The 18,169-nt window shown below is 42.8% G+C and overlaps 1 protein-coding gene across 1 annotated transcript; it reads right to left on the bottom strand.

The window, feature by feature from the left end:
* Nucleotides 1–213: 213 nt before the first annotated feature.
* Nucleotides 214–18,052, bottom strand: LOC134405537 (vomeronasal type-2 receptor 26-like). Its single transcript, XM_063136781.1, has 6 exons — nt 17,952–18,052; nt 14,125–14,238; nt 11,924–12,215; nt 7,304–7,522; nt 6,457–6,583; nt 214–1,109 (listed from the first exon to the last, which is right to left on the bottom strand). Exons 1-6 carry the CDS (start codon nt 18,050–18,052, stop codon nt 214–216), a joined length of 1,749 nt encoding a protein of 582 aa, XP_062992851.1.
* Between the last annotated feature and the right edge of the window lie 117 nt (nt 18,053–18,169).

Raw genomic sequence — 18,169 nt, 5'->3', positions numbered from 1 at the left:
CAAGTTTATTACAAACTGCAAAAGAGAGACTGTGGCAAAAAATAATGAAAGGAAATCATAAAACCTGAAAGTCAGCAGCAATTCCTTTTCAGCATTCTACAATGAGAGAAAACCACAACCTAAATCTCCAAAGCTTTGGTCCAATTGGGGACCCATGAAATGTTTTAAAAGGGTGTTGGTGACTCCTATCACTTTCTAAATTTAATGCCATCATTATTTCACTCTTAGTATTTCCCTGTTGTTCAACTCAGGCCTCAACAAAATAATGTAACATTTAGGAAAAAAGATGCAACCAAGCAACCCAGCACTGGAAGATAGGATGGAGAAGATCTCCACAGCTACCATGTATTTCCCCTTGGTGCTCAAATAAGTGGGAACAAAAGATAACCAAACACTGCAAAAGACCAACATGCTGAAAGTGATAAACTTGGCCTCATTGAAACTGTTGGGTAATTTCCTTGCAAGAAAAGCCACAGTGAAGCTGAAAAGTGCCAGGAAACCCATATAACCCAGGACACAGTAAAACATGGTCACGGAGCCCTCATTACATTCCAAGACAATTTCTTCAGGCACGGAGTCCATGTCAACATCAGGGAATGGAGGAGTGGTTGCCAACCACACAGCACAAATGCCTGCTTGGACAAATGAGCAGCCAAGGACAATGGAGTTGGCCAGTCTTTTCCCCAACCATTTCCTCATCCTGCTTCCTGGCTTGGTGGCCACGAAAGCCAGAACCACAGTAATGGTTTTGGCCAACACGGAAGACACAGCCACAGAGAAGATGATGCCAAAAGCAGTTTGCCTGAAGAGACATGTCACTTTCTCAGGCTGGTTGATGAATAGCAATGCAGAAAGGAAGCAGAGCAGGAGGGAGATGAGAAGAGTGTAAGTGAGGGTCCTGTTATTGGCTTTGACGATAGGAGTGTTGTGGTGCTTCTTAAAGATTCCTAAGACTAGAGTTGTGATGATAGAAAGGGAAAGAGCAAAGAAGACTAAACTGTGTCCCAAAGGTTCTTCATATGATAGGTATGTTATTATCTTCGGAATGCAGAAGTCATGGTCCTTGTTTGGATACTGATCATTTGGACACTGAATACAGTCATCCATGTCTGAAAAGGAAAAGTTGAGTCTTAGTTTTCTCAGACTTCCCTTCATGCACAGCCTTCTCTCACAAATAAAAGAATATTGTGTGAAAAGAAAAGACCATAAACTTTATATGATCTATCTCTATCTATCTATCTATCTATCTATCTATCTATCTATCACTCATCTATCTGTCTATATCTATGATAATTTGTTCCTTGATTTCTCCTATAGCTTTGAATCAAAAGAAGATTTTAAAAGAAAATTTTAGAGTCCATGACTACTGTCCATAGAAATTTATTGGCTGAGGTTAGGGATGGACCAAATTTATCAACATTGCTTTCTCCTGATTACTATTGTTGAGTTTTTTGCTTTCTCCTGATTTTTTTTTAAACTCGTTATTATTATTATTATTATTTATTTATATAGCACCAACAATGTGCTTGATGCTTTACAAAATATACAAATAAAACAGTGATACCCTGCCTAGAGGCTTACAACCTAAAATCAAATTAAAACGTATGAAGGGGGAAAAGGATTCACAAAACAGAAATAAGAAAATAATCATAGTAATAAGAACAGTAAATCAAGCTAAAATACCAAAAGCTATTGAAAACAAATGAGTTTTCAAACGCGTTTTAAAATCTACAATGGAACTCGTGGTACGTAATTGCTTTTTGTCCTCTATTTTATCATAGCAATTTTGGGCAAATTCTTTTGAAAACCTAACTTACATGGAATTGTCACCCCTCCCTAGCTAGGATACAAGCTCTAGGCCTCATTTCTTTACAATCGGTGGGCCTTGCTAGACCTCCCGGTGTTCTGTGCTTGAGGAGGGGTGAAAGCAGGTTTTCCTGCATAGGTTTGACGTCTCAGGGTCCACACGTTATGTGGGTTATCCCGGTATTGGAGGGGGGTTGTTGTGGGAGTTTGTTGCGGCTATGGTGCTGTCGGGTCGAGCATGGGATGTGGAGCCACACCAGCCTGATTTTCGAGTGTGTGTTTTTCGTCCGTGGTGCAATTTGCGCAAGTGCGAAAGAGCGCAATCTGCGGTGGTTGGTGGCTGCAGCTGCTGAAGTGCCGCTGCTGCTTATGTTGGATCCCCCCACCCCAGGGCTGGCAGAGGGGAGCCAGCTGGCAGTGGGGGATGATCCGCAGGGGACATGGCCAGTGGTGGCAGTAGGATGGAAAAGAGTGGCATTGTTGAGCGGCAACATTGACAAAGCAGAGATGCTGACGTTTTCTTTTGGGGGTGATGAAGGTGCAAAGGAGGAGCATGGTTGACATATATGCATGGGAAGTCCTGTATGATTCACATCAGTATGTCCACTTCAGATGTATTGTGATCTGAGGATAGTCGTCTGCATGTGCACTCTGCTCCTACATCTCCCATCTGGCCTCTGCCTATTTCCAGTGATGACCCACCCTGCACCCCTCCCCCCATCCCATGGAGCCATTCCACATCTGGGCATAGGCACGGCAGCAGCTCTGAACCAGCTGCGTCAGTGGAAGCGCATTGTGCCCAAGCAGCATATGCGGGAAGGAGAGGCTGCCCTGTGTGTGCGGAGCGATAGCTAAGAGGGGGAGCTATGAAAAATCGCCCCCTTGGCTGATGCTTCCATGACCTTCTGCCTGCCGCCACGTGGCTGATGGAAGATGGCCGCCCACCCTCGCCTGTTGCCCCCTTACACCCAGCTGCCGCGTACCCACACCAATAGGCACACAGCCCTGCCTGCCTCTACCATGCCTGTCATTCCCCCACTCGCCTTTACATCATCCATGCAGCCTACACCACTGGCATTAGGACAGTACCTGTGGCTATGGGGAGGGTACAGCCCACTAACTTCCCATTAAAGTTGGATGCCCGCCTTCCCGAAAAGTTTCCCACACAGAGGTAACAAGCTGCACATAACCCACACATCCACAACCCCCCAACTCGCCAGTTTTCCGTTCGTCCGTTTGTGCACAAAGTGGACCCGTTTATTTAAAAAAAGCCGCCATGCCACTGCCACAGCTGCACACCGGGTGAAAATGGAGGATGAGGTTTGGCTGAAACTGCTGGCCACTCCTCTTAGCACGCCTTCTTCCTGACCATTGCTGACCTTGCCGGAAACCGCGCTGACCTCATTTCGTCCCACACTTCTGCCTCCCACATCCAAATTAGCCCGCGCTGGCAGGAAATACCAGGCTTAAAGCTGTTTCACAAAATACGGGGAAACAGAGGTTTCAACACAGGATGGACACAGATCCTGGTGAATGTCATGTGGACCTGTAAGGATGACGCCGGTATGTAACCCATGCTACAGCCCAGGCTGGCAATGGCCCTAGAATTTATTGAGTGTGATTCATTAAATGCAATGAGATATACATCTGAGATTTGTGTTTTGCCCCCATGAAAGCCAACTGCTGGCAAAGTTTTGTTCAGCATGCTCAGTTTCACTCTGAAGCTAGAATACAGCCAATGCGCCAAGGTTTTCAGAGGAATTAAATGACAAATGACTTCTATGTGCAATGCCTATTCCTTTAGTTGTAGAACACAGCCTCACAAGGTGTGACTATATGTTGCTGCACAGATTGGGAACCTAGCATAGGGGTTGAGAAACTGTAATCCATGCACCCCATGCTGAAGTCTAGCTGGGTCCCTTTCTACACCTAAGGGTTATTCAAGGAAAATTGAGGGATCATCCCTGCCTGCTCCCAGGATCCCCTGTATAGCATTTGGATGCACATGAATGATCCAGGGATGATTCTGAGGGAAAAGACAGATGTAGAAATGGCCTTGATCAAGTCCGCTATGCCTCCAATTTACATTGCCAAACAGAAATCCACATATAAAATAAGTAAAAAGCACATGGAAAAGGGTTAAAGTCCTCTCTCCATCCACCATTTTATTGCCTTGATCCATATTGGATCTCATGAGCTTATCTTTGAAAACAACAACAGCAACACATATTTTTTTAGGTAACATACACTTTGACCCTCAGAGAATTTGGAAAGAGTGGGGATGGAATGTAGAGGTGGGGGAAGAAGGTCAAGGGTGCATAGCACATTTTTTGAAATGAAATATGCAGTGATGATTTAGCCTATTCAGTGATCTTCAACATGTGTATACTCATGAAGAAAGGAAGCAGGGATGAGCTTGTTATCTCCACCTCCCTCACCATTCTCCTCAATATCTACAGTGGACCAGGTCCTCTATCTGTGGACCTTCTCTCTGAGACTTTAGATTCCTGATTCTTGAAATGAAATAATATTTCACAGTCATTAAATATGTATACTTTTTGTGAACTTCCCAGGGAACTTTGGGTATTTATCAACATTGGTAAACTAGAAAGAAAAAGATAAATATGCATTGTGGAAAGTGTAGGATTGCCTGTAGCATAACAATACATTTCCTTTTCAAAAACCAGATCAATTATCAAATTGCCTGTCAGATCGATACCATGATTAAGACTACCTCATGTTGGTTAAAGTTCAACTAAGCCAAGAAATTCATTGCTAAGACAGATGTCAGACTGATGTTCCTTTTGAATAATGATTATGTAGAATGTCAAAACTTGTGCTTGTTTACCGCTAACCCTCCATGCACCTACACTTTGGTCAGCAAAGATGTCCCATGTTGTCTTTGTCCCATAGTGCTTCATAAAGAATCAAGCCTTACTGCTGGAAGAGGGGCCCCTCTCACCTTTGAACCCATCCTGTCAGCTACTGTTGTAGGCAAAATGCTGATGTGGATGAACTCACAGGAAGATTCCTCTAGCAAAACTGTAAGGCTCAGGCGCTTCATAAGGCAGTACAAGATGAGATTGGGAACCTAGCATAAGGGTTGGGGAACTTTAACCCTTGCATCCCCATGGTGAAGTCTAAACTGGATCAAGGCTGCTATACCTCCAATTTACATGGCCAAACAGAAATCCACTTGCAATGTAAGTTACAAGTATAGGGGAAAAGGTTAAAGAGCTCTCTCCACACACCACTCTATAGTCTTGATCCATATTGGATCACATGAGCTTACCTTTGAATTAAACAATGACAACAACAATATCCCATCATACATTTAAGGTAACACACACTTTGACCCTGAGAAAATTTGGGGGAAAATGGCAATGGAATGTACAGGTGGGGGATGAAGAAGGATCAAGGACTCACAGAGCAGTTTTTGAGATCAGGGCCACAGCTAGACCTAAGGTTTATCCTGGGATCATCCAGGGTTCACCCCTGCCTGAGCACTGGATCCCCTGTGTGTCAACTAGATGAACAGGTTTGACCCCTGGATGATCCAGGGATAAACCTTAGGTCTAGCTATGGCCCAGAAATGCAGTGAAAAGAGCCTGATCTTTGCTGTAACTTGGGAAAGGGGCATGCAAGGATCATGCCAAGTTACAGTGAATGTGTGTTCACACTCTGTTGGCTCATTAAAATGTATGTGATGACTATTCAATAATTCTCATAATATCAAAACTCTAGTCATGATGAAAGGAAACAGGGATGAACTTGCAAGCTCCCCCTCCCTCACTGTTATCCTTAATATCTACAGTACGTGTGGAGGGTGACTCTCTGCAGAGGTCCAGCTCCTCTATCTCTGGGACTGGTGCATGCATGGAGGGTACATTGTATTTAAACAATCCAGCATGCATTTATATATTAAATCTAGCCTCCCAAAAAGAACCATATTTAGAGTCAAAATGTGTAGGCTTATTTCATTATTATTATTATTATTATTATTATTATATTTATTTGTATCTCGCCTTTTGCCCAATGCTGGGCCCCAAGGCAGCCTTACAAAGTTTAAAATATATATGGGGGGGGGGGAAACAAAACCATAAACAATTAAAAAATACACAACAAAATTATAAGACATTAACATAGATGGAGGGCTGGATTATTCTCCAAAGGCCTGCTTGAACAAAAAAGTTTAGCATGCTTCTGAAAGCCCTTCAAGGAGGGGGGCAGCCTAGCTTCCCCGGGAAGAGAGTTCCAGAACACCGGAGCAGCCACTGAGAAGGCCCTCTCCCATGTTCCCACCAAGCGTGCCTGTGAAGAAGGTGAGACTGAAAGAAGGGCTTCTCCAGAAGATCTCAAAGCACGGGAAGGCTCATAAGGGAGAATATGTTTCAATAATTTCATGGAGTCAAACAATATATATCTTTGTATATGGCATTTCTATAATTGGCTTCGCAAACATTTTCTTGGAGATAATTAAAATGCATACAATTTTGGATTAGCAGTATTTCTCCTTCTTGATGTGTAAAATAGAAAGAGATTTCATTTTGCTTTTAAAGGGGCAGGATAACCCTTTAACACATCTCATGATTACATGAATCTATTTTGCAATTTCCTCAGGATCATATGATAATTCTGTGCATCTCTCACCCATCTGGCTTGAAATCTTCCCTTCTGGACATTGGCTGCAATCATAACAGCAAAATGGCTCCCCCTCCTTCATTTTCTTGCTATAACCTGGGTGGCAGTTGTCATTACACTTAGAAAAGGGCAATGTCTGGGCCATGAAAAGAAGACAAAAATAATGTTTGTTACCAAAGATGTGTGGTGAACTAGTTAGGGTGACCATAGGGAAAAGAGGACAGGGCTCTTTTATCTAGCTATACTGGAATGACCAGATTCCAGTATATCAATCATTTCTTTTGGGAGTTTTTGTTTTGTTTTGTTTTTTGGCCTATTTCACACTGTAAGACAGCAGGGGAGTATGAACTAGGCTAATTGGTTGAATTTGGTCACATTTTGACTGGGGGCAGTCGTGCGGGCATTGGGAGCAAGGATAAGGCTGGTGAACATTCTTACGCACCGTTGCGGTGATTAGTAAATACCTGAGGCCCTCACCTGGGAGTCCTGTGGCACCAGATGATGGGATAAGAGTTACCTCTTAGGCCAACCTTACTCAGAGTTTTGCAACCTGAAGGGGAGTGACATCGGAAGGCCTACCTACCCCAAAAGAGGAATCCTGACAGTTGGTGATAGACACGCATCACCAGTTGGGATATGAATGGATGACCTGATCCCAATTATGGCCAAGACGTTGGCCATGATAGGATGCCTGCCTAGGCCCCCAACTTCCTTTGCAGGTATTCATCAATAAATGTGGCCCTATTTTAAATCCAACTTCTTGTCTCGTCTCATTATTTCACCTTCCATCCACAATGTGGTTTGCTATTCTCTCTAAATTGGAAAACTTTTGAAATTAGTTGCAGTCATAGCCTACCTGGTTAAAACGCTTGTGCCATGTGATGGCACCTTCATTAATGGCGAATGACTTTGCCTGTGGATCCACCCTTCCAATTTTCACTTTTTGAACAGACTGGTTTGGAAAAGTGACCCAGTTTATAATATCAAATCCAGCTACCAATTCCCTGTTCAAGTCAAAAACAAACTCATCCCCAACACTGTTATTGAATGATAGGTGCATTAGAAAGTGGTGCAGCTGGAATCACAAAGAAAAGAATATTTTTTCCATAAAATGTGAGTGGATAACGTATGCAACTATTATATTCTGAGGTGGGATATTGATTTTATTAGCCCAGTCCTGCTATAGTCCTAGATGAAGTAATGTCCATTTTGGCCCACAGAGATGATATTTTATCCAGCTTCTCTTCCCTCATTCCTTAGGCAAAGAAAGGATACAGAAGGATTTAAAGGAAATGGTGGATCCTGTTACTACACCAGTAAATGTACGGATCTCCCCTATTTGCCTGCTGAGGCCATTACCTGCCAAGGCTCCTGATCCTGAAGGTTCACCATTCCTCTCTGTTTCAGTCTGTTTGACAACATGGCATGTAAAACCTGGGCCACAGCGTGGACAGAGTTATAGATGTTGTAGCTGTGGCCAGTCATGCCCATTTCAAAAAAAGCCCCTGGGAGATTCTCAAGCTTCTCCTCCCCAGTGCAGATTGTCTCTGTTGTTGTGCCCATCAGTTGATTTGGAACTGAACAGTCAAATGTTTGTTCCCAGAAGGTCTTGATAAAACCATCTTCTTTGGTCCCAAGATGGTTTCTGGTCTGAAGAAAATGTTGGAAACCCAACACTTCCTTTGAGTGACTGGTAAAGGCCAGAGCACCATGCATGGTTTGTATATCCCAGCTCTTTTGATAATGGAATGATGTGAGCTCCAGCTGGACTGTCAGAATCCATACTTTACCTTCAGGCATCACTATATTTTCTTCCATTTCTGGTAGATACAACAACCACCTGATAATTATTATATCTTCATCATAGACAATCACTGCATTGGCATTGCTCTGCATCGAAACATTATAAATTCCCTTCAACCAACGCATCACTTCATGAAGGTCGTTAATGTAAATATATTTGATTCTCTCTATGAAGGCAAAACAGATATGACTCAGGGGAAATATTTCACTTATTGACCTCACAAACCTGTCTCCATTCTTGTCATTTTTGGCAATGACTCCAACCCATGTCCATCCAAAGTGCAATAGTAGGTGGAGAATCCCTGCATGTTCATAGTCTTCATTGGGGACCATTTGGTAGAGGCTACAAGTTTCACTTTTATCATTCGTGAGAGGAACAGAGCCATATGTGAACTATGGAGAGATAAAATGCATGGCTTAGAGTGAAGGTATATAAGTAAATATTTTTAAAATAAAATATATGTATATACATTTGCTTCCCATAATTTTTAGGCAGAGACAAAATTGAATGGATCTCTCCTAAATTCCAAATGGTGAAATCCAAGATGATTTTTTTTAAAAAGAATGTAAATAACAATGATATAGAAAATACTCAAGATCCACAAAGAAAACATGCCTTCTGTTCAGTGGTGATGTGCAATACCTGAATTTCTGCTTGCTTATAGCTTGCTCTACCCATGCACCTACAATTTCCCTCGGTCCTTCAGTCTCAAATACTGTTCAGGAGGATGGAGTTCATGGGACCAGCAATCATCCCTCACACACTCCTTGTCCTGATTTTCCTAATGAAGCACCTCAGCCTTATTGTATTGTTAGAGGAATCCAACTGTGAGTGGACCCACACCAGTTTGTAGCTTCTAAGAAAGTACAGTTTGTGAGAGTTCACAGCATCACAAAAGTGTTTTTGTGAGCATTTTAGAAACATACACCATTTTTGGTAGCATTTCAGAAAAATGTGTTTGTAAGCATTTCAGAAATATATATTTTTTCAAATAGAATACATTGCAAGCTTCAAAATGTAAAGATTTCTGACTTCAAATTACATTTGGGTCTCTGTTCTGGGAGGTGAAAATTTGGTGAAATTTTTAACACACACACACACACACACACACACACTGTAGTAATTATTATTCCAGTCTTCTTATCTATGCTAATGGAACTGACAAGAAATTGGAATGTAATTTATTTCCATACATTGGGGACGGGGAACCTATTATCTTCTGTATTTCTTGTTATAAAACCTTGTTAAGTCTTAACCTTTTAAATAAAGTGTCTTTGTTTTATGATTAAGTTTCTTTAGTTATGTATCTGTAAATGTATCTAAAATTGCCTTTCTTCCATGCCCAGTGCAGCGTGGATGTGGGGAGGCTATTGTGGGTGGGAGTGGGAGATGATGTGTGGAGACACACCATTTGCGGCATTCTTGTGGCATCAACAGAGAGGGGAGGGGAATCCAAGCACATAAATGGCTCTTGCCCCTCCCGTCTTCTTCCTCTTTGTTGTGCGCCTCCCTCCCTCCCTCCCTGTAGGCAGAGTGGGCTTACTGGTCATCCTTTAGGGGGGCCAAGTAAGAATTTTTTGGTCATAACCTTGCATTGGTTATGAGCATTTTTTACTATTTCACACTGTAAGAGGCAGGGAGAAATAATTAGATTGATTTGGCATTGTTAACAATTTGATCACATTTGATGACAGGCATCTTGAGTGGGTTAGGGTCGGTGAGCATTCAGATGCACCATTGCAGTGATTGGTAATGCCCGAGGCTCCCCAGCTGTGAGCCACACAGCACAGCTGGCAGTGATAAGGGTTACCGTTATTAGGGAACCTTCCTCACTGACTCGGAGTCCCATGGCATGAGGTGGTGCGACACGGAAGGCCTCCCTACCACAAAAGGGGAATCCTGTGAGATGGCAAAATTTGAGGCGCCACTTGAAGGCCGTGTATCAATCCTTCCAGCTCTGGCTGTGAGCTTCCAGGTTCTTTCAGGGTTACCAAGGAGACCAAAGTAGCCAGACTCACAGGTTTGCTTACAAGGAAACTAATTTATTGGCATAATTTTCAGCACATTCAGGCATATTCCAATAAAAGTGGACCAATCTGCAAAAGCTTCCTGCACAGAAGACCACTTGAGCAGTCTGGACCCCCACCCCTGGGCACAAGAACAATGGTAATATAACAGAACTTGGCATTGCTGCCAAGCCTAGCAAGTGATGGATTGCATAGGTATTAATAATTAATAAAAACAGTTATTTTCATCATAAAAACCCATAACATAAGTCTACATGGTTCTTAATAAAAAAGGCATTACTTGGCATTTCTTTGGCATACAGAAATGCATCTCCTTCACCCAGGTACACTTACTAATTGGATGGATGGGCTGGTATGATATGGCCCCTCGATAAGGCAACACTGGAATGTCAGCTCATTAGAGCCTCCAGATACAGTACCAGGCAACATAGATAAGACTCCTGATGTTCTCATGAGATCACTGTAACTGTGCTTTTGACCCATCTTTCCCATGACAAAGGAATGTTGCTGACAGGTACAGAAGGAAATAACAGTTTGCTAGCTTAGAAGCAGAAGAAGCCATTCACCCAGAAGCCTTTGAGGGCAGCCATGGTTTGCCAGCTTCCAGGCCATACGGGCCGTGAATATCTTGCCCAATAAAACAATGGCATGAGGCCAGATTAGAGTAGATGCCTGCTTTAGTTTACCCTTTCTGCAGATCTATTAATAAATGTGGCCCTGTTTAAATCCCAATTTTGTGTTTGCCTCATTATTTCCCATACTCCACGTTCCCCACAAATCTCACCCTCTTACTCTATACTGTTCACTCTACACTTAGTATTGAGCCAAAAATTGTCTTATACAAACATAGCAAGCTTACTTATAGTGAGTAAGACCATCTAACAAAGTAATGACAACACAGACTGGCAGTGATTGGCCAGGGTTTCAGGCAGAATTCATTCCTACCTCCTTGTTCTACTTGGAGGTGCTGGGGATTGAATCTGGGACCTTCTGGATGCAAAGCATATGCTCTGTCCATGGAGCTATGGTACCTCCTGCATTTGGTGCTCCAATTCCCCAGCAGTTTGCTTCCCATATGAAGGAGGCTTGAATTTTTCTGCTTTACTCTCAGAGTGTTTTAGAAATTTGTTTGAATTTATTTTGGCAGTGCTTTTGAGCTTACCTTAGGACTGAGAGGTGGTTGGAGGTGTTGTATGTATTAGGGGCTTTTCCTTCCATTGTCTGCTCATTGGCAAAATCAGATATTTTCCAGTTGCCCAAATTTATGCTAATTCACATTTGCACAAATTTGCACTAGCAAAAATGTGCAAATCCATCCAAAAATGAACACACACACACACACACACACAGAGAGAGAGAGAGAAACACATACAAATGTGCAATATCATGCAACAGCCTAAAGGAGAAATTGTCCTTTTGAGCCAGTTTTTTTGTTTCTTTTACTGTTTTTTTCTATAGCTAAATTTGCATAAAGTTCATAAACTTTTTTTTTAAAAAAAAAACTGGTCTGCAATACCATGGGATCTCAGTGACTTGGAGAAAGCCAATCCACTGTAGAATATGTGGCTTGGATTCATAGAAATCAAACTTAATTGATTCAAAAGCAGATTTCTTCAACATTCATACTCATGCCCACACATCCTACCTGTGGAACTTTATAGGTGCCCAAGATGTTGGACATGTGGAGTGAGATTGCAGAGTAAAGAGCCCCAATGACAGCCATCACTTTGTTCTTGATGCCACACTTATAGTTTGGGATAAATCTGTTGTATGTTGAGAGAAGTTCCATTGTGCTGTGGTAGGTCCAGTGTGCAAGATAGTAACTGTCATAAATGTGGAAGCCCAAGGTGACATTAGGTAAAATCTGGTGGTTTTCGTTGATCTCTTTCACAGCATATATCAGCGCTAAAGCATGCTGGTAGTTCTTAGTCAGTACTCTACAATGAGATTTTATGTTATATTAGAGTAAACCTTTGCTCTTAGTAAAACTATTGCTCCATCTAGTGCATATATTACAGAGTTGTATTCCACCAGAAGCTTCTGTTTCACACCACACCATCTCCGTGAATGTATTCAGAAAAGGTATATACCAAAACACTTTGGCCTGCCTTTGGGCATGAAATTATTAAGACTGGTTAAACCAAAAAGGTACTTAAGAAGTTATTGCAAATAGCTCCAAAAGGATTTCTCCAAACTGGGAGAATAGCCAACCAATTGGCAATTGTGGTTCAATTTAAGCAAGTATAAAGTGATACACATTCGTGCAAAACATCACAAATTCACACAGAAAAGCTGATGGGAACTGAGCTTGTGTTGACTGTCCAAGAAGGGGATCTTCGGTTTGTGGTTGACAGCTTTTTGGAAAATGTTGATCCAGTGTGTGGCTGGTGTGAAAATACCAATTCCATATAAGGTGTTATTAGGAAAGTAATTGAAAATATAACTGCCAATATCATAACGTATACACATGAGGCAGCCACATTTTTAATATTGTGACAGTTCTGGTCACCATATGAAAAAAGCATATTGCAAACTGGAAAAAGTGAAGGAAAGAGCAACAAAAATAATCAAGCAGCTGCAGCAACTCCCCCATAATAAAAGGTTGCATTTGGCTGATACACATCATCACTGTTTATAGATAGATGCACTCACCATTTTTATGCAAAATTGTGGCTCACTGAGGGATCAGGTATATTCTGCCAGGCCATTGCAGACCATTCAGCACTCAGCAAAAGGGTCTGGTAAGTGGAGGGGGGCAGCTCAGCAAATGGGGTTCTGGAGACAAAGCAAAGAGTCCACCATACTTGACCTGTTCTCGAACCCCTGCAACATCCCTATCAACTAACCCATAGGAATGGTGTGAACACAACTTTGTCTGGGACTGTTGAGCTTAGAGAAAAGGCAAATAAGTGGAAGTACAGTAGAGTTGTTCATATTATGCATGATGTGGAGAATGTAAATACAGAAATATTTTTCTCCCTCTCTAGTAATAGTAGAACCTGGAGTCATCCCATGAAGCTGATAAATGGGTGATTCAGAACAGATAAAAAGAAGTACTTCTTCACGCAGTGCATAGTTAAACTAAGGAATTCACTACCACAAGATGTCATAATGGCCACCAATTTGGATGTATTTAAAAGGGGATTTGACAAATTCATGGAAGATAAGGCTATCAAGTTCTGATGGCTATATGCTACTAAAACCTGGGAATACGTCCCATAGAACTCACTGGACTGGTTCAGAAAACACGCTAAACCATGCTGGTTAACCACAAAATGGTTAACAGAATGCATTGAAGTTAATGTATTCCATTACCCATTTTGTGGTTAAGCAGCATGCTTTAGTGTGTTGCCTGAACCAGGCCACTGTGTTTTTCCTCTGAATACACATGGTTACCAATAATAGACATTTAACTTCTAGTAAAATCAAATGTTGTAATATTATTTCCTCCTTTATTATAGATAAGGTTTCTTTGAAAATTACAGCTCTTAAAGCCATATCAAAGAAGAGCAATTCATTTCTTTGAGACAGCAGATCCTAACATTTAACACTTCGAACCCAGCCAAACTATACCAACACTGCAGTTTTGCAAGCATGAAGGATGGATTCATGCTTGCAAAATTGCAGTGTTGGTTACATCCCTTTTGGGGGGTCCATAGATGAGAAGAGAAGCAGTTTCCTCTGCTCCTTTTCTGAAACAGAGTAAACAAAAGTAATACAGGTGAATAAGTGTCACCATCTATCACTCTACCTGGAAAAATCACTACATGAGCTGCTGCAGCTGAACATAATCTAGAAGCCTGGCTGATGAGGAAAGATATTCAATATGGAAAGTGGGGATCTTACTGAGTGTCTCCAAACACTTGTTCACTGGGATGTTGTGTGAAGTCATTCTGTTCTTCTGGCATTAACATCTGAGAAGTAATACTGCCGATGATGCAATCACCAGGTTGCAAATACCTGTGAAGAATAGTGAGGGGATCACCAGTGCGGCATTTCTGTGGATGAGATATGTATGCCACACAAACGAGCAGTATCTGCAGCAAAGTCAATAATATCATCATCTTAAATGCGATTCTTTTCTCAGCGTTTCTCTTTTTGATGTTTCCCCATTGACCTTAGAGCCACAAGCACTTACACCCTTCTGGACATCATTCACAACATGTTCTGCTCTGTAGCCTGAAATATAAATGCTACAGTTTCAGAAATCAGGGTGATGCAATCTTACCTTTCCATAGCCCTCTCCCCAGGTTGGAACAGTAGTGGAAGTTGACTCAGCCTATTATCTTCATTATTACTTTTGCTGCAGACCTTAGAGCATTGAGAGAGTCCTCAATAAGGAATAGGACTAATTATAGCTATTGTTATAATAGTTGGGTGAAATAAATAAAGGTACCTACTCAAAGTAGATTGTGACTTAGGAGGCTTTAGTGGAATACTGCTGAAGGAAGGAAACTTTATCCATTGAATTAAAAATCAAAACAACACCTTGAAGCTGAAGATCAAATTTAAGGCAATCTCAGGTTGGCTCAAGTTCTACAAAGCCAGGAACTTCAAAGAGAAGACTATTTATTTATTTATTTATTTATTTATTTATTTATTTTTATTTTCAACACAAGAATGAAAACAACAATAACAAAAGCAAGGCAAAAAGGGGGAAATCATATCATAAAACTTATCAATTCATAGAAATCATTAATATCACCATTGGATATGTACTCGGTGTGGTGATCATCTGAAACCAGTCTCCAGGCCCAGAATGCTTTGCCCAACATAAATGCCTAGCTAGTTGCTGGTTTAGTTTAGGGACTGCCCAGTTCCCCTTTGCAGATCTTCAATAAATGTGGCCTGAATTTAATACAATAAATACTTGACTCACCTCTTTATCCCCCCCCTTTCACAAACAATGCTAAAGCACTCATCACTTATGGTCCATGTATATCCACCAACAAATGCTGGAGCAGAATATTCTGCCAACTAGCACTAGACAGTGAGTGATATCTAATCTGCAATACTGAAATTTTAAAAACTGATACGACTGACTGATCATTACATTAAAATTTCTGGGTCTATGTCTGGAAGGATGGCCTCTTTCATGTTTTTTTATTGAACAAGATACAATTGCCTATTAAACTGGGAGGATTCAACCTCTGACAAACTTTGCAGTGAAAGAGACCTGAAATGCAATGCTCATCCACTGCAGTTTGAGCCATGTTATCATGCTAACCTAACCATGAGCTTGCCTTTATGGCATCACTTTGGCTGTTGCTAGATGATCCACAGGGGTTCCTGGGGTCAGCCCGGGCTAAACCCTCCCTTGACCCGGGATAACTGGATCCACTTGTGGTCTGGTATTTCCACAGCCCCAGGCTCAGCCCGGGGCTGTGGAAGGTCTAGCCAGTTCCACGGCTTTTCCCGGCAACGTGGCTTACTCACGAGTAGCCGGGAGAAGCCGCACATTGGGCACAGTGCTCAATAGGAGTGCTGTGCCTATTAGGCTGGGGGGGAAATCACGGGGGGAGACGGGGGCCGGTGGGGAAAGAGCAGACCCGGCAGGAGAGATGGGGGGAAGAGCAGAGCCAGGGTGGGGAGCCCATGGACAGGGGGGCGGAGGGGGCATCGAACATGGCGGGCGGGTGATTGGGCTGGTGGGTGATTGGTCAGGGGGGCATCAGACATGGTGGTTTTGTGGGGAAGGAGAATAAGGCCATGGTGAGGAGATTGGGGATGGGGGGGAGAGAAGAATTAAAAAATAAAATAAAAACCCAATTACCTTTCCTGGCTCCTGCACTGCTGCGAATGCTTTAAAGCAAAAAAACAAACAAACTGGCAGCCGCAATGGCTCTCCTCCAGAGCTTGTCATGGCTCATGCGTGCACAAGGGCGAGATTTTGTGTTAGTCATAACGTGGGTTCTCCCCTACTCTCCCCCGGATTTTCAACCAGGTCTAGCAAGGCCCTTTCTACTAAATCCTGTATTTCTGCTGCAGCAGTGGTGGCAGGTAATCCTCATTGCATAGGGGGCAAGGCTTTCTAGTGGCCATTTGGAGCATCAGTCCCACCCCCTGCTCAGCTTCTGCTGACCAATCAGTGGCCACTATCCACCCCGGAATGCCCCTGGTTCAACGTCAGATTGAGATCACATGGGACAAAGGCTGTGGTGACCTTGCTTCGAATGGAAATGCTGTGTTAAGACCCAGACCTTTTTAATGTGGAGTTTCATGGGAAAGGCCCACTCTGGCTGTGAAATAGCAGTGCACCATATGATTTCTGTAGCATGACTACTTATCCACTGTGGGACAAAGAAGACATATATAAATCCCCTTTATCGGAAAATCCAGTGTTGAAAATAAAGAGATGCCATTTTATGTGGGAGAGTTGGGCAGACAATGGAATTTATTATTTAGATCAGCCAATAGGTTAGATGATGTTTTCCTCCTATCTCAGTATCATGGAGTTATTGACTAGTAGTGCCTTACTTCCATAGCCAGTGCAGCCTGGGCACTGGAGGGTTACTCTGGGTGGGGCTGGAAGATGAGGTGTGCAGGCACACCATTGGCAGCTACCCCATGGTGCCAATGGAAGGGGGAGGGGAATCTGAGCACATGTATTGGCTCTCACCCCACCCCTCCTCCTCGTCTTAAACTGTGGCTCCCTCCCCCCTCCCCCCGTATGAAGTATGGGCTTGCTGGTCGCCCTATAGGAGATGGTGTAGGAATTCTTTGCTCATAATCTTTCATTGGTTATGAGTTTTTCCACATACTTCACACTGTAAGACAGGCAGGGAGAAATAATTAAGTTGATTTGGCTTTGTAAACCATTTGGTCACTTTTGATGATACAGCGGTATGTGTGGGCATTTTGAGCAGGTTAGGGTCGGTGAGCATCCAGAGGCACCATTGCAGTGATCAGTAATGCCTGAGCCTCCCCAGCTGCAACCCTCATGGCCCTGCTAGCAGTTATAAGGGTTGCATTTGAGGCCAACCTTCCTCACCAACTCAGAGCCCTGCAGCATGAGCGGCATTCCACACAGAAGGCCTCCCTATCCCAAAAGGGGAAGACAGGGAGATGGTGAATTTTGAGGCACCACTCTCAGGCCATGAATGTTTTGCAATGGCGTGAGGCAAGATTAGAGAAAATTTCCATTTAGGTTTACCCTTTCTACAGATCTATTAATAAATTTGGCCCTGTTTAAATCCCAGTCTCCTGTTTGCCTCATTTTTTTCCACACTCCACATTCCCACAACTAGTCAGCAGTATTTTTGGAATCAACACTTGTTGAAGTAGATATACATCTCATTAGCCTTTTGGAGTGTAGTAAAGTAGATGTTCAAAAGCTCAGATATCAGTGGGATAAGGAATTGCAATGCTTTATAATCAATGAAAAGTTGCCTAAGGGTTTAAAATTGAGATTAAGTCAACAGAATGATGCTTCATGTACATTGGACATCACAGAGGCTTGATAGCTCTGCCATATACTCTGGCAATGTAAAGAGGATAATGCCTCACTGCAGCAGGGCTGGTCTTATGGGCTGGACAGTCACCCGGGGTGTTGAGTATAGGGTATAGGGGGATGCCAAGGTGAACTGAAAGCGGTATCAGCCCAGCAACCATGCTCCCACCGTGGCCCAAGCTGAGGAAGGAGACAATCCTGGAGTGCCACCAACAAAACAAACCATCGGCCAATCCCGGCCCGACGCTGGAGTGGGGCATGGAGGCAGGATGAAGGCTTCACTGCCGCCCACTCGCTCTTCACTCCACTGACTCCTCTCTTCATCTGGCCAGAAAGGGAAAGAGGCTGGGTAAGTTTATAGGCTAACCTCGCCCACGACTTTCTGTAGTACATGTGCAAAGACACATGTAGCATCCTTTCCTCCTCTCCCTCACCCGCAAC

The sequence above is a fragment of the Elgaria multicarinata genome, chromosome 11, assembly GCF_023053635.1.
Source record: "Elgaria multicarinata webbii isolate HBS135686 ecotype San Diego chromosome 11, rElgMul1.1.pri, whole genome shotgun sequence".
In the NCBI taxonomy this organism is placed as follows: domain Eukaryota; kingdom Metazoa; phylum Chordata; class Lepidosauria; order Squamata; family Anguidae; genus Elgaria; species Elgaria multicarinata.
Note: the sequence above shows the minus strand (reverse complement) of the source record. Positions and strands in the feature narration are given on the sequence as shown.